At 45.1% G+C, this 12,616-nt stretch overlaps 1 protein-coding gene across 1 annotated transcript in view; it reads left to right on the top strand.

The window, feature by feature from the left end:
* Rad17 (Rad17 checkpoint clamp loader component) overlaps positions 1-6,393 on the top strand; it is a 34,039-nt gene extending 27,646 nt beyond the window's left edge. The window contains exons 13-17 of the mRNA XM_075875024.1: positions 151-285; positions 2,045-2,084; positions 2,532-2,630; positions 5,657-5,717; positions 5,810-6,393. Coding sequence (XP_075731139.1) covers positions 151-285; positions 2,045-2,084; positions 2,532-2,630; positions 5,657-5,717; positions 5,810-5,954 — 480 coding nt within the window. The 3' untranslated portion in view covers positions 5,955-6,393. The remainder of the gene's footprint in view (positions 1-150; positions 286-2,044; positions 2,085-2,531; positions 2,631-5,656; positions 5,718-5,809) is intronic.
* Positions 6,394-12,616: the final 6,223 nt, after the last annotated feature.

Raw genomic sequence — 12,616 nt, 5'->3', positions numbered from 1 at the left:
GATGACAAGTGTGAAGTTTGTCCTGCTGCTTACGCTATGTGCTCAGCTTTAGCAGATGAGTATTGGCTCTTCTTTCATTGTAATCTGCTAAGATTTTCATAGTGCTTACGTTAATGTGTTCACCATTTTTTTCCCCATTTTTACTAACAGAGTGAGAATGTGATGGAAAAACATGCCATGTCAGTGGTGACAAGAGGAGTAATATCCAGCCTGTCACAGCAGGGTACCAAAGGTGTTGGGTGGAAGCCACTGAGCAAGCCACAGTGGTCAGCTGCCTTCAGAGATGTAAGCACGGGTGACCGCTCTTTCGGTTGGTTTTAGGGTAGGGAGGTGCGAGTGCCAGTAGCAAGAATTTTTGTTTTTGCTAATTTATATAGTACTCAATGTTTTCTTATAACGACTGGAATGATTACGGCAGAGTATGGGCTTTTTGAATAATTATTAAAAGCTTTTTTCAGCACAAGACAGGCTAGTAAAATACATATGCAGTGTGAAAAGAATAATTAAGATGCAGAGACTGTATTTGGCAGTGCAGAGTAAGAAGCTAGTTTGAATGAAGAAGTTTAATACTGACAATAGCCTATGATGTGATCAACCAGTCAAGCAGTGCACTTTGGGAACTCCTGCAATTTGTAATTCAACCCTTTGAGAGTTGAATGTTTTGAAAAAAAAAAAAAAATAAAAGAAGCTTGTTTTTAGAATATCAAATTAGCTTAGTGCAGATATTAAATGCAAAATTTGTTTGGTCTGGAAAAGATGGGGGAAAAAAATCAGGCATATAATTTTGTTGCCAGCATCAAATGAGGACTGCATTATGTTTAATAGGGATGAAAAATTCGTCAACACGAGGTGTCGCTCTAGCAGATTACTTAAGCCCTTAAATGTACACTTCTTTTCTTCATTCATTCATAGCATGGGTCTTGTTCTGTCAGACTTGGTGCTTTCAGGTAGCATATGAGGGATTATTGGGTCAGCTGCCTGCTCGTAATAAGTTTACGTGCTGCATGACGCCAAACAGGCACATAAAGAGCGTTCCACACTTGCTGTGGAACGCTCTTTTCAAGATTGAGAACTGCCACTGTACATATACGGCAAAACCTTCTGAGAGTTCAATTAATAAAATTTTTAAAAACACTTTGTTCGGAACCAGCATCTTCATCATTACTAGGTCATTTTCGATTACACCCACAATCTTGGCTTACTCATTTGCTTGAGTGCAAAATGCAATGCTCTTTCACTCTTAGGCTATAAAGCCATTGTCTTGTAAGCGATGTCAATCGGGGAAAACAGGGACCTCATCAATTGTTTTGGTAAACCACAAAGCTCACTTTTCACGATGTGGATGTTTAAAAAAAAACAATCCTGGATTCTAAAGAAAATCAGAAAGGAGCAGCAACCGCATTTGCACACACAGATGCTCCTACCAGAAGTAAAAGTTCTTCAGTTTTTTTTGACTGCTCCTGTGAGAAGTTTTCAATTTGTGACACTTCTTTATATCTCACCTCATTTTAGAGACATGGTGCACACACTATGCCACAGAGCAGGAAATGTGGCAGCTGAGAAGGAAATTACAATTGCTTACAATTACAAGTTTATTTCCTCAATTTCAACGCATCTTAAAATTCGTTTGTTTTTGCTTCATCTAACTTGTTTTAATTCTGTGTTCATCTAACTTTTTTTAGAGTGCCGATTTGGTGCGGTGAGCATAGCATTTGGTGCCATACTGCTACACCCAGTCATACTTGCACCTACGCTGGTGTAAATGAATGGGAAAGCTTCGCTCATCTTTATCACCGGAAATTAGTGTACATACATTTTTTTTGTTTAGCTGCATGCAATGGGGCTTCATTAGTGAAGCATCACACCATACATGATGTAACCGGCACTCTGGTTTGACAAAATTGATATTTTTCTCAGTATTTTCAATTAGTTTTTCCAGGCTGTTCAATTATTTCAGTATCTTTTTGCAGTCAATTTTTTGTCAAAAGAAGGTTCTCACTGTGACTCTACTTTGTACTTGAATTGACTTATGGTTTTCTTTCAGATCAGGCAGAAACTTTATGACCTGCGAGTGGCATTTAAAGGCAAGATAACAGATTCTCTTTCTCAAGTTTGCCCATTACAGACAAGCTCTTATAAAAAAAATCATGCTGCAGCCTTTACCTGAGAATGGTCAGGTTGTAGTAGTACTGGCTTAATGAAATCTTTGTTCACATCTGCTGGAACCCATCAGGGTACCCACTTAGGTGAAATATATTTTCATATCTGCTGAAAATCGACAATAAAAGCTGAAGACATCTGGTCTGGACATACTGTAACTCGGTAGCAATGTGGTGGTAAACGAATTTTACGCATGAAATAAAATAATAAAGGAATGGGCTTGCTGGAGTTGCAGGCACTGTCAGAGAAAAGGAAAAAAATGCAATGTGCTTAACACAAATTGTGATCCCTTGATCTGTTGCTCTAGAGTAAGCACTTTCGTTTCTAACAGTTTTCTTTTTTTTTTCTTTTGTATCTTTGTTGTCACGCAGGACAGCACAGTTCAGGACGGGAGCTGCAATTGGACAGGGTGCCATACTTAGCTCTGCTTCAGAAAAATGGACTTCAGTTGTGTGAGTCTCATCCTAAGGGTGTGCAGTATTACTCCTCTAATACACCCTTCACGCTACTGCAAAAAAAATGAACACAGTGTTCAGGAAATGTCTAACATAAATCTGCATTTAAGATCGTGAGAAGGTACTGGTAAATAATATAACGGATGCATTATACACTGAAAAATTACACAGTGAAAAAGAATATAATCGTCTGGTCAGGGATTAAAGGGGCTCTGCAACACTTTTCCTAGTAAGCAAGGAATGACTGCGTCAAAAGAGTTTGTTGCGCCATGAAATGACTGCCGCAAGAATTTCTAAAATATGTCTAGTACGAGTGGAGTTGCAGAGATTTGTTGTACGCATTAAAGGGGCGGTGCCACCAAATTTCGAGGCTACCCCAAGCCTTTTGTGGGTTTCCTCTGTATGCAAGGACTCTCCACACGAAGGGTCGGACACAACAAACACGTAAAATATATTTCAATTCACTTTTAAAAGTGTACCTGAATGCTCACTCTCGCGATCTAGTTCCATCGCTTGCGCAGAAACACTGACGTTTCAGAATAGGAGAAGCAACGGCAGTTGTCATGACGTCACACCAGTTTTGTAGTGACGTGAGTGACCTCCGCCATCTCCGAAATGAGGCTGCTGTTACGAGCGTGCTGGCGTCCCTTGCAGATAGACTGTGCGCGTCGCTCGAGGACACTAAGTGCTTTCGAAAAGACACTCTACGCATCCTTTACGGACAATGAAGGCATCCGTCAGAGACGCTGTGCGCGTCCAACAGCAGCGGGGCTTCCCCCCCCCCTCTTTCAGCATACTGTACATACGTTGTAAGTATAAACGCTTTGTTTTCTTCTGGCTGCCTTCTGCCTTGCCAGTGCCTGGATGCTACTGCAGTTGGCCACGACGACTGTCAGTGTGTTTTTCTTGCTGGTGCTTGTGTGGCACGTGTGTGAGAGCAGATGAAACTTGGCACGATGTACGTCACAGCCTTGTGTGGTCACCTGACTAAGCCACCTATGCATTGACGTCACTGCCCAACTCACTGCCGCGAAACCGAAACAGAAAATGGTCCACATAAGTGGAACACTATTAAATTATTTAGCGAAAATACACGAATCTTGGTGCGTGTATCATGCTTCCTGGAGCCGAAGGAAACGCCTACAGCAAAGAACACGCATTCCACAAAATTGGTGGCACCACCCCTTGAAGCGCTTTTGCTCTCCCTTCGTACCAGTGAGGGTATTGCAAGCTGCAGAGTGGTGGATGTCAATGGATCGAGAAGCTATGCCCATTCCTAAGCATGCATCATGACCTTCAGCACGCTTTTTTTTTAGAATGTGTGGCTTACTTTCAGCGTGACCGTGAGCAAGCTGTTGCAATTTTACACTCTAACATCAAAATATTAGGAGCATGAATATAACGAAATATCAGTTATAACAAAATAAATGGAAAATAGTCTTGCACTCGATGCAGTGTTAAAAGTAACCTCTAAATTGATTTTTTGAATATAATGAACCGCTTTTCTGGTACGATGAAATTTCGTTATATTCAGGTTTGCGTGTATATTATAAAGCTCGCGTTATACAGGGTGTTTCAAGAAATGTGTCCAAGATCTTTGAAAAATTAGACAAAATGTGATAGTTACTCCCTGTGTTCACAATGGCTTTTCTTGTGGCAACTGTCATCCTAAAATGGTTGAAGACATCATTTAAGATAGTAATTAAGAAAGGTAAATGAAGTTTCTAATTAGTAGAGTTATGCAGTTATGTCATATGGGAGAATCGAAATTTTTCATGTGAAAAACCCCTCACAGCTGAGAGATATAGAAAAGGCGGCCCCTGTTAATTGTTGTGGTGGGATGAAATTCAGGCAATTTCAATGACGAAACCAAAGCAACGATGAGTGAAACAAGCAGATGGCTAGAATGATGTTACTATTCAAGACAACGACTACAGAGGTGAAGGTCCTCCCTGTTTGTTAACGTATGTGTGTCATGAGCGATATTATTACAAGCACAGCGCACACACTCACTCAACTAGGTCAGTTGATGGTTGACATAATGATGCTCACTCATTCTGAAAGACTCGAACGGGGCAGTTGTACTCGTCTGCATTTTAGTTTCGCTGCTGAATTCGGGAGCATTTCATTATTTTGCAATTATTACTAGAGGCCGCTTTTGTGAAACCTCGAAGCTGCAACAGGTACTTCGCATGAAGGACTTGAATTATTTCTTTTGACTTAACCAAAACTGGGCTAATTAAAAAGTTGACCTAATTTTCTTGATTACTGTCCCCAAGGATGTCTTCAACTGCCTTAAGATGCCTGATGCTACAGAAAAAGCTTGTGAAGACACTGAGCAAGTACTGATATTTCTTGATTTTTTTAGGTATTTTGGACACATTTCTTGAAACACCCTGTAGAATGCAGCACAAGCATGTTGCAACATCCTGCGGTGTCTGTGGTAATCATCCGGATCAAGAAGCTCAAATCAGCCAATGGACTTTGTGTTTAGGACGTGGTTGTTTTGTGGATATCGTATACCATAGAGAAAAGTGTGAGTAGCTTCTAGGTGACTGATAATTCATTGTAAATTTGTAAATTTCAGATTAATGTTTGGCTGACATATGCTCAAGAGCTTCGGTTACCGATGAGTGTTGTTAGACCTACCTCAAAAAGTGTTGAAGGGCCTCTTTGAAGGAGTCCTTGATGGAAATCTAACACTTCTTTCCCACTTCTTACGGAACCAAACATCTTTTGAGTATTTGGATAGCCTTTTGGCTGTCCACATTACCAGACTTATAGTCGTACCTTCTCAGCACATCTAGCGCAGTGAGGGCTTGTAAATTCTGGCAGGAACATTGCGGGAACGACACTTGAAAAGGGGATTTTAATATGTTCATTTTTTTCGGGGTCAGACTTCAGGAGCATTATTCTCGAGAAAAATAGTGAGGAGCACATTGAGGGGGGTTCATTGTACTTTGCCCAAGCAAGATGTTGCCCGCACTTTTACTCAAGTTGGTTCTTGCGGTAACTTTTGTACCATCTTTTTCTAATGTTAGCAAACACCAGGAGAGCACTCGTTGAAGAAATTGGCACTCTGTCGAACAGAACATTCTTTCGGTAAGTGATTGCCCCAGCAGTCGTCGATTCTTTTTTTTTGTGCCGCTATTTGAACTAATTCAGTCATTCCTGAATTTGCACGACGACGGCAGTCAAACAAGCCTTAACGAGCCAGACACCCTGGATGACAGCGAAATGGAACTTTCTGTGAACTACACATGCAGGAATGTGGAGGCAGTTTTGGATGACCATGACTACTCCGATGAGGAAATCGTCATTGAAGAGTACGATGATTGATTGGCAGTGTCTGCTTTTCTCAAGTGTAGCTGCACACCTAGCACACATTTACACTTGCACTTCTAAAACATACATAGTGGTATCACTTCGTTATCTGTTAAATGGCATGTTTAGTGTGCCTAAATATATTTTCATATCCAATTTATTGGCATATTATGTAGAGTTTTTTGTTTTGTTGTGTAGTATTTGTATATATAACAGCACAAGCAGAACTGCTAGTTACATTTTAAATAAATGGAAAGCCTCCAGTGAAGTATTATTCATGAACAATATGATGCAGCTGTCTTGAGTGGAAATGTGCACTTGTAAGAAGTACACCGAGTGCCGAAAACCTTTTTAGATTTAGAATCGTCAGGGTTTGTGAATAAGTTCACAAACCCTGACGAAGAACAGTCCACCGGTCAAAACCGTTGCAAATAAAACTAAGACAATTGCTAAATTGTGTCTCTTGTCTTCTCATATATATATTACATACACATGTATTTCCTAATGAATCCAATAGACAAGCCAAGGGAAGCATAGGGGACATAATTTATTGTTTATAATGGCAATGTCATAAAATAATTGTCATAATTGAAATGAACTAAACTTGATAGCATCATAGAAAGAGCTGAAATCATGCCTGTAGCAAGCCTTTGCATATGGAGGAATACTTTGCGTGTCATTGCGTATAAGTAAGCATGAAATTTAGTGGGAGTTGCAAAATGCTAAAGGAAAGAAGTGATCTCCTTTGTGAAGTTGTACACTTTAGTGCTGCACCTATGAAAATATTTGGATGAGCTGTCCATATTCTTGTTCAAAAATTAAGTGATTGTACTTATCTCATTCACATTAAGCTGCAGGGCCTCAAGCGGTTCAGGCAGATGTTATCCAGTTTGATATAGCATTGCCTTATGGATTTTGCGGCTGCACTTTAGTTGCACGAATCTTGCATTGTTTCATGCCATGTAAAACGTATTTGCTGGCACAGGGAAGTGTTACGCCTAAGTACTTTATAAGTGCATGTCATGTATTTGCCATGTATACCTTTAATAGGGTAGAAAGCGGTGCCGCCACCACCTCACGGTGCTAGTTATTGGTTGCCTGCATTGCGCCACGAACGGCGACACGGCATCTCAAAACACCGTATCACTTACTGAGCCTTTGACTGCAAGACGCTGTCCTACGGATCTGTACACAATTGAACAAAAAACTTACTTTATGTTATTCCTGTCGTAAGGCACTGCATGAATGGCTCTCTTCCCCACGATCGCAAAGCACACATGAAGGCTAGGCAATGGGCGAGAGCAGGAAAGGGCTAGACGAGAGGGTATGAAGGGCTGGACCGAGCGGCATTGATAAAATAGAGGAGGCGCTGCTTTCGTGCTCACGAACTTACCGTGAAAGCTCGAGACGTAAAAACCATCTCCGTCACGTGATAAGCGAGCGCATCGAAACCTGCGAATCATGGTGTGGTGCGAGACGAGCGAAGCTCTCCGCCTCGTTTGTTGAACTTGGTAACGAGAACTTGCACGTTGAATCCACCGAGCTCCGAGTATTGACAGCGGTAAATGGTGTACATAAATAGCTCGCCTTTGGGAAGCTGATATGAACGTACGACCTCTGGTTGATTCAAGCCGGCCCGCGCACTGTGGAGTGAGGGTGGTTCGACTCCCGATGACGGAATCTTTAGGTGCGACAGCATCTTATGATCGGTGCAGTGTCCGTTCTGCGGCGTCTGCACCGTACTGCTCACGCGCAACTCTCCCTCATCCTCCTCTTCTACGCAGGTGTACGTTCCCCTCCTGCCCTCTCCACCGTTGGTGCGGCATAGCAAATTATCGCATATAACTCCCTCTCTCTCTCTAAAGGTATACACGCAGGTGGGTTGCGCAAGTGACGCGGTGCAGTACAAAGCGTCCATTCGCTCTCTCTGCAACAGTGTGCGAAACTCCATAGACAACGTCGGGCGGCAGCGCCACAGCCGCGGGAAGCCGAACGTAAACGTCAACCTTGGCAGGAAACTTCTACGGAAGAAACACGGGTTCGGCACGTCTAAGCGGAACGCCGGCGTTATAAAGCCGACCTCGAACTCCGGGCTCGGAAAGTCGAAGCGCAACAGCATCGTCGAGCGCCATCGTCGACCACAAAGCTTCCGCATCCCACCATGGTTGTCCAGATGTGCAATTTCTTCATCGTTTTTTTTTTTTTTGCCGGAATCTTACGTTTTCAGATTTCTGACACTGCGCCGGCAGCTATAGGGTCAGCCAGCTAGTTTCCGTCGGGACAACGTCGTGGTCACGTGTGTGGGAATCCTAAAAGAACCCGCCTCAAGATTGCAAAATCGAACGCTGGGACAGCCACCGCACTGATCTGAGCCATCGTGTACCGCCGTTGAAACAAACGAAACTACGCCGCTTGCGCGTTGTTGTTGTTGTTTTTTTTTTCTGCAATGCCTGCTTGGAAGTATGTGGCTAGGAGCTAGACATACGCTGAAAATAAGGCGGAACAGCAGGCATCTGGGATACGATCAGGTAGTATGTTAGCAAGATCACGTGCAACTCGCCCACCATACGTGAACAAAATACAGCTTCGATAACGACGCCAGGCAAGCTGCCGCATTGCTAACGACTTAATACGCAGAAGTCTTCTTTGTAACAGTCCATGCACAGCACGACGCGCAATTTCGTGAAAAAGCTCAAGGATGCATTGCTACTCGGCTATCGCGTACTACGTCTCAAACAAGTGTTGACCAGCTTGCGTTTTGTCTTGACTTCTGTGGTGGTGTCGGTACCACGAGTGCGCGCTATATCTCAAATGAATTCTGTGGCGCGACTTCGACTCGTTTTGGCAGATGTTGCCTTGACCCCTTGTGCAGTCCAAAGTGACCAAAAATCTTATGTAGCCGAGCTTTTATTTCAACTACTAGGTGATAACGGTACATATTGCGTGGCATTATTACTAAGAGGCTGAAAAACACAAAGCCGACGATGGAAACCTATGTCGACGTGCGACAATACCGTGCTGCGTATCAAGTAGACCAAAGGACACTCACGTCACGTCGTTCGAGACCAACGATCGTCGCACAAAGGACACTGTCGCGATGCCCTTTTCAGTCAGTGAATTCTAATATATATAGAGAGATTGTGGTTATAAGAGGGAAAAGAAAAGTGAGCCCCGTAACTGTCTGCATCAGCGCGCGACACCTCAACAGTAGCTCACAAGAGATGGGGGTGAGGAGGGATTAAAAGCATAGGATTAAAGGTAGAGAGAGAGAGATGCACAAGGACAGCGAGCGACGACATAAGAGAGATAGGAAAGATGGAAACACCGTCACAGAAGTCCGAGGACGGGGCACCACTTGCGAGAGCTCTTGTCGGCGACAGGAGATGGCGTAGGGCTAATCCAGTCGGCCAGAGCTGCGCTGACGTCGTCGTATGAGACCGGCGGCAGGAGGTGACGTAGGACCAACCCAGTCGGCCAGAGCTGCGCTGTCGTCGGAGATCGCGAGGGCACAACCGGTCGGCACGGAATCCAGCGAGCGAGTCATTCTAACATTTCAACCTGGTTACAATAATTAAGTTAAGCAGGGGTTCACGCACGCAAACGTACAACGGAGCGAAATGGTTATAGTTCGATCACAATAGTCTTCGCTGAGCACACACAACACCGCAATCGAATACTACTAAAACGCTAGTGGGGTCTTCATGCGCTCCTACGAACGTGTATACTTTTGGGACATGTTCACCACACAGAACGCGACAGTACGCCGCATTGTTCGAGCAAGAAAGTTACACGAGACACACAAGCAAAGCGAAAAATTCGGCAGATCCGACGTACCGTGGAAATCGATGTTATTCGAAGCATGCCGTGTGGTAGGTGACCGTGTTGTAATTTTTGTTATTGAGCGACAGGTCATGGAATGACGCTAAATATATATATAAATGTTGCACGCACAGACATGTGTTGAAGAATTGCAGACGTTTATATAACCCATTCGCACGTGCCTATCCATCGTATCTACAGGAACATTAGTATCAGCAACACCAGAAGCGATAAGCTGATATGAAGCGCTAGTGCTCTCGAAAATGGTAGCCCCGGACACAGCTACATAAATCAACTCCAGCGCATGGCGTCCAACTACAATTGATGTTAACCTGACGTGACGGATGTATCAAGAGTTTACATGTGTAAGCTTTATAAAATGAGATATCCAGCACTGCGACCACAACTGACGTTTCACGAACATTAGGGCCTATTCGAAAAGCAGTTCCGAGGCTTGGCGTGGCTCTGTGGTAGAATGCTTGATTGCCACGAAAGCAGCTTGGGTTCGATTGCTGCAGGGACCCCGGCATTATTTCTTTGCATTCGTCGAGTCAATGCTGCCCACGCCAGGGTTTTCTTAACGCTCACGCGTTAAAGTTGCCCATGTTTGTTATCGTTGTTCCTGGGCAGATGCGAAGTTTCAATCACCTGTGGCACATACCCGCTCGCGGGAAGTGTTTGGCGACGTACGGGACGGTATTTTGACTTGATACACGTGTTGACCAGCGCGTCGAATTAGTCATACCATCAGACCCTTCGACACTAATTTTGGTTCGCGCCAAGTTAAGCGGGTGATCACGAGAGCTCCCAGACGTAAGCGGATAGATACGCAGATCGACACCAGAAGTGCTTGCAGTACGGAGAGAAATGCTTCGCATTTAATAGAGATTTGCTCCAAATGCTCGCTGCCACTCGTACTCGCACCACCTCGCACGGTGAAACGGGCTTTAGAATACCGCCCTCAGAGGAAGGCACCCGTCGGAAGGCACCCGTCGCACAATTGTCGCAATTGAAATCTTGTGCGAGTCTGCTAACCGGAGTCCTTTCATAGAGCCTCCAACATCCTGGAAGCTTCTGGCATGGTCGCCTAAAGCATCGGCGCGCTTCAATCCAGGCGGCAGTGCTTCTGGCTACCCGCAGCGAGCCATGCTCACTTTCGTTTCAAGAACTTGGGAAGTTTATTTAAAATCAAGATGGATGCTAAAAAATTAAAAAAAAAGACGAGACATGTGGGAGTTAAAGCTAAAAAAAAATGGCGCACTTTCGCTTCGGTGAAGAGCCACCTTGTCGAAGAGCGGCGAGGTTGGCTTACGTAGCGCTTCTGCTGTTGGTCACTGTCGGCGGGAAGATGCAGCCGCTTTTGCCGGTGCGCCATGTTTCTTCGGTGGAAGCTTGTTCCCGCTGTCCGCAAGGACGGGGCGGCTGGTGCCCTGCCGCGAGCCTTGCCGCTGTTCCGTGAACGTACCCTGGAGCGCAGATTGTTTCTCGAAGCGCTGTTGCTGCGACCGAGTACAAGGGGGCGAATATGGCTGGTCAGGGACGGCAGCCGGCTTTGCACTCTTCGCACGTTTCGCAGAGGACGATGGCTGGTCTGGCGCCGCATGGTTGGCAACCGGCTTTGCCATCTTCGCTTGCCTTGCAGAGGACGAACTCACTTGGCCGGTCGTCGTCTTGGCAGGATTCGTCTGGACAGCGGCCTTCTTCATGATGAGGTGGGCGTGGCAATCGCGGACCTGGTTCCTGACTCTGTCTTGCAGCAGCACTCTTGACGTGGTCAGAGGACAACAGCGCGTATTTATAGCCAGTTCAGCGACATGATGTGCCACGTCATTCGAGATATCATCTCGAGCGGTGCTGATGCGCGCGACACAAATCGCGGCGCTTTTGGGGGGAGCCACGGTTTACGGCGGCAACTGACAAAAAGCATCATCATGACCTCCAGAGGCGACACGGGTGCAGCAGCGTTGGTGGCAGGGTGTGCTTGTGGTGGTGGTGGTGATTTTTTAAAGAGGGAAATAGGTGACCGGTAAAATGGGCAATCGCAGGAAACTGTGGGATACGACGGCTTCCGGTTCGACGGATCAGCAGCGGCACTCGCGCATTTTTGTACTGATCCGCTGAAAAAAAGCACCTCGACGTGCAATGTCAGTGCTTTAGAAGTGTTTTTTTTTTTTTGCCAACTGTGACGATGAGAAGCTACGAAAGCCATGAACGGTCCGGAAACATTTTTGTCGCACTAAAATGATGTGCAATGCTTTTATGCTGCTCGGGGGTGCTGTCGATTTGCTAGCAGATCAGTCGATACGTAAAACAGTTTTCCTTGTATGATACGGTACTGCAGATAAGAAGTCACCATTGTAAAGATCTTACGGGATGGGGATGACTGTACAGCCGTGTGCTAAGAGTTCACTTCGGGATCGCTGCTACGACCGAACTCGTCAGTCTATCGGCATGAAGTGCAACACTTATTGAGCGCGTTGAGATTTTTTTTTTTGCTAGCCTTCAGCGCGCTATATATAAGATGCGTTTCTTAGTCGAAGCAAGATGCTTATTTGAACGCTGATCTTGGTCAAGCTGCACGGCGGCACATAAACAATACAGTGAGACATATACGGCGCCGAATGATCGAAACCCTGCGCTTTTTAACGCATTTCTTCCTTCGGGTGCCGTCCTGGCGCACAGTTTGACCAAGATAACCGCAAATGGACTCGTCCAGCGCTTCGTGTAAACTTACTCCGGAGTGAAGCTTTCGCGCTTTTTTGTCATATATATGGGTTCAATGGCCGGCGCCCATCTCTTGTGGCAGGTAGATTTCGCCCGCGCGTTCCCATAATATTTTTGCTAGGCGCGCCTTAGCG

The sequence above is a fragment of the Rhipicephalus microplus genome, chromosome 10 (assembly GCF_043290135.1).
Source record: "Rhipicephalus microplus isolate Deutch F79 chromosome 10, USDA_Rmic, whole genome shotgun sequence".
Taxonomy (NCBI): domain Eukaryota; kingdom Metazoa; phylum Arthropoda; class Arachnida; order Ixodida; family Ixodidae; genus Rhipicephalus; species Rhipicephalus microplus.
The sequence above is the reverse complement of the archived record's forward strand: the minus strand, read 5'-3'. Positions and strand labels throughout refer to the sequence as shown.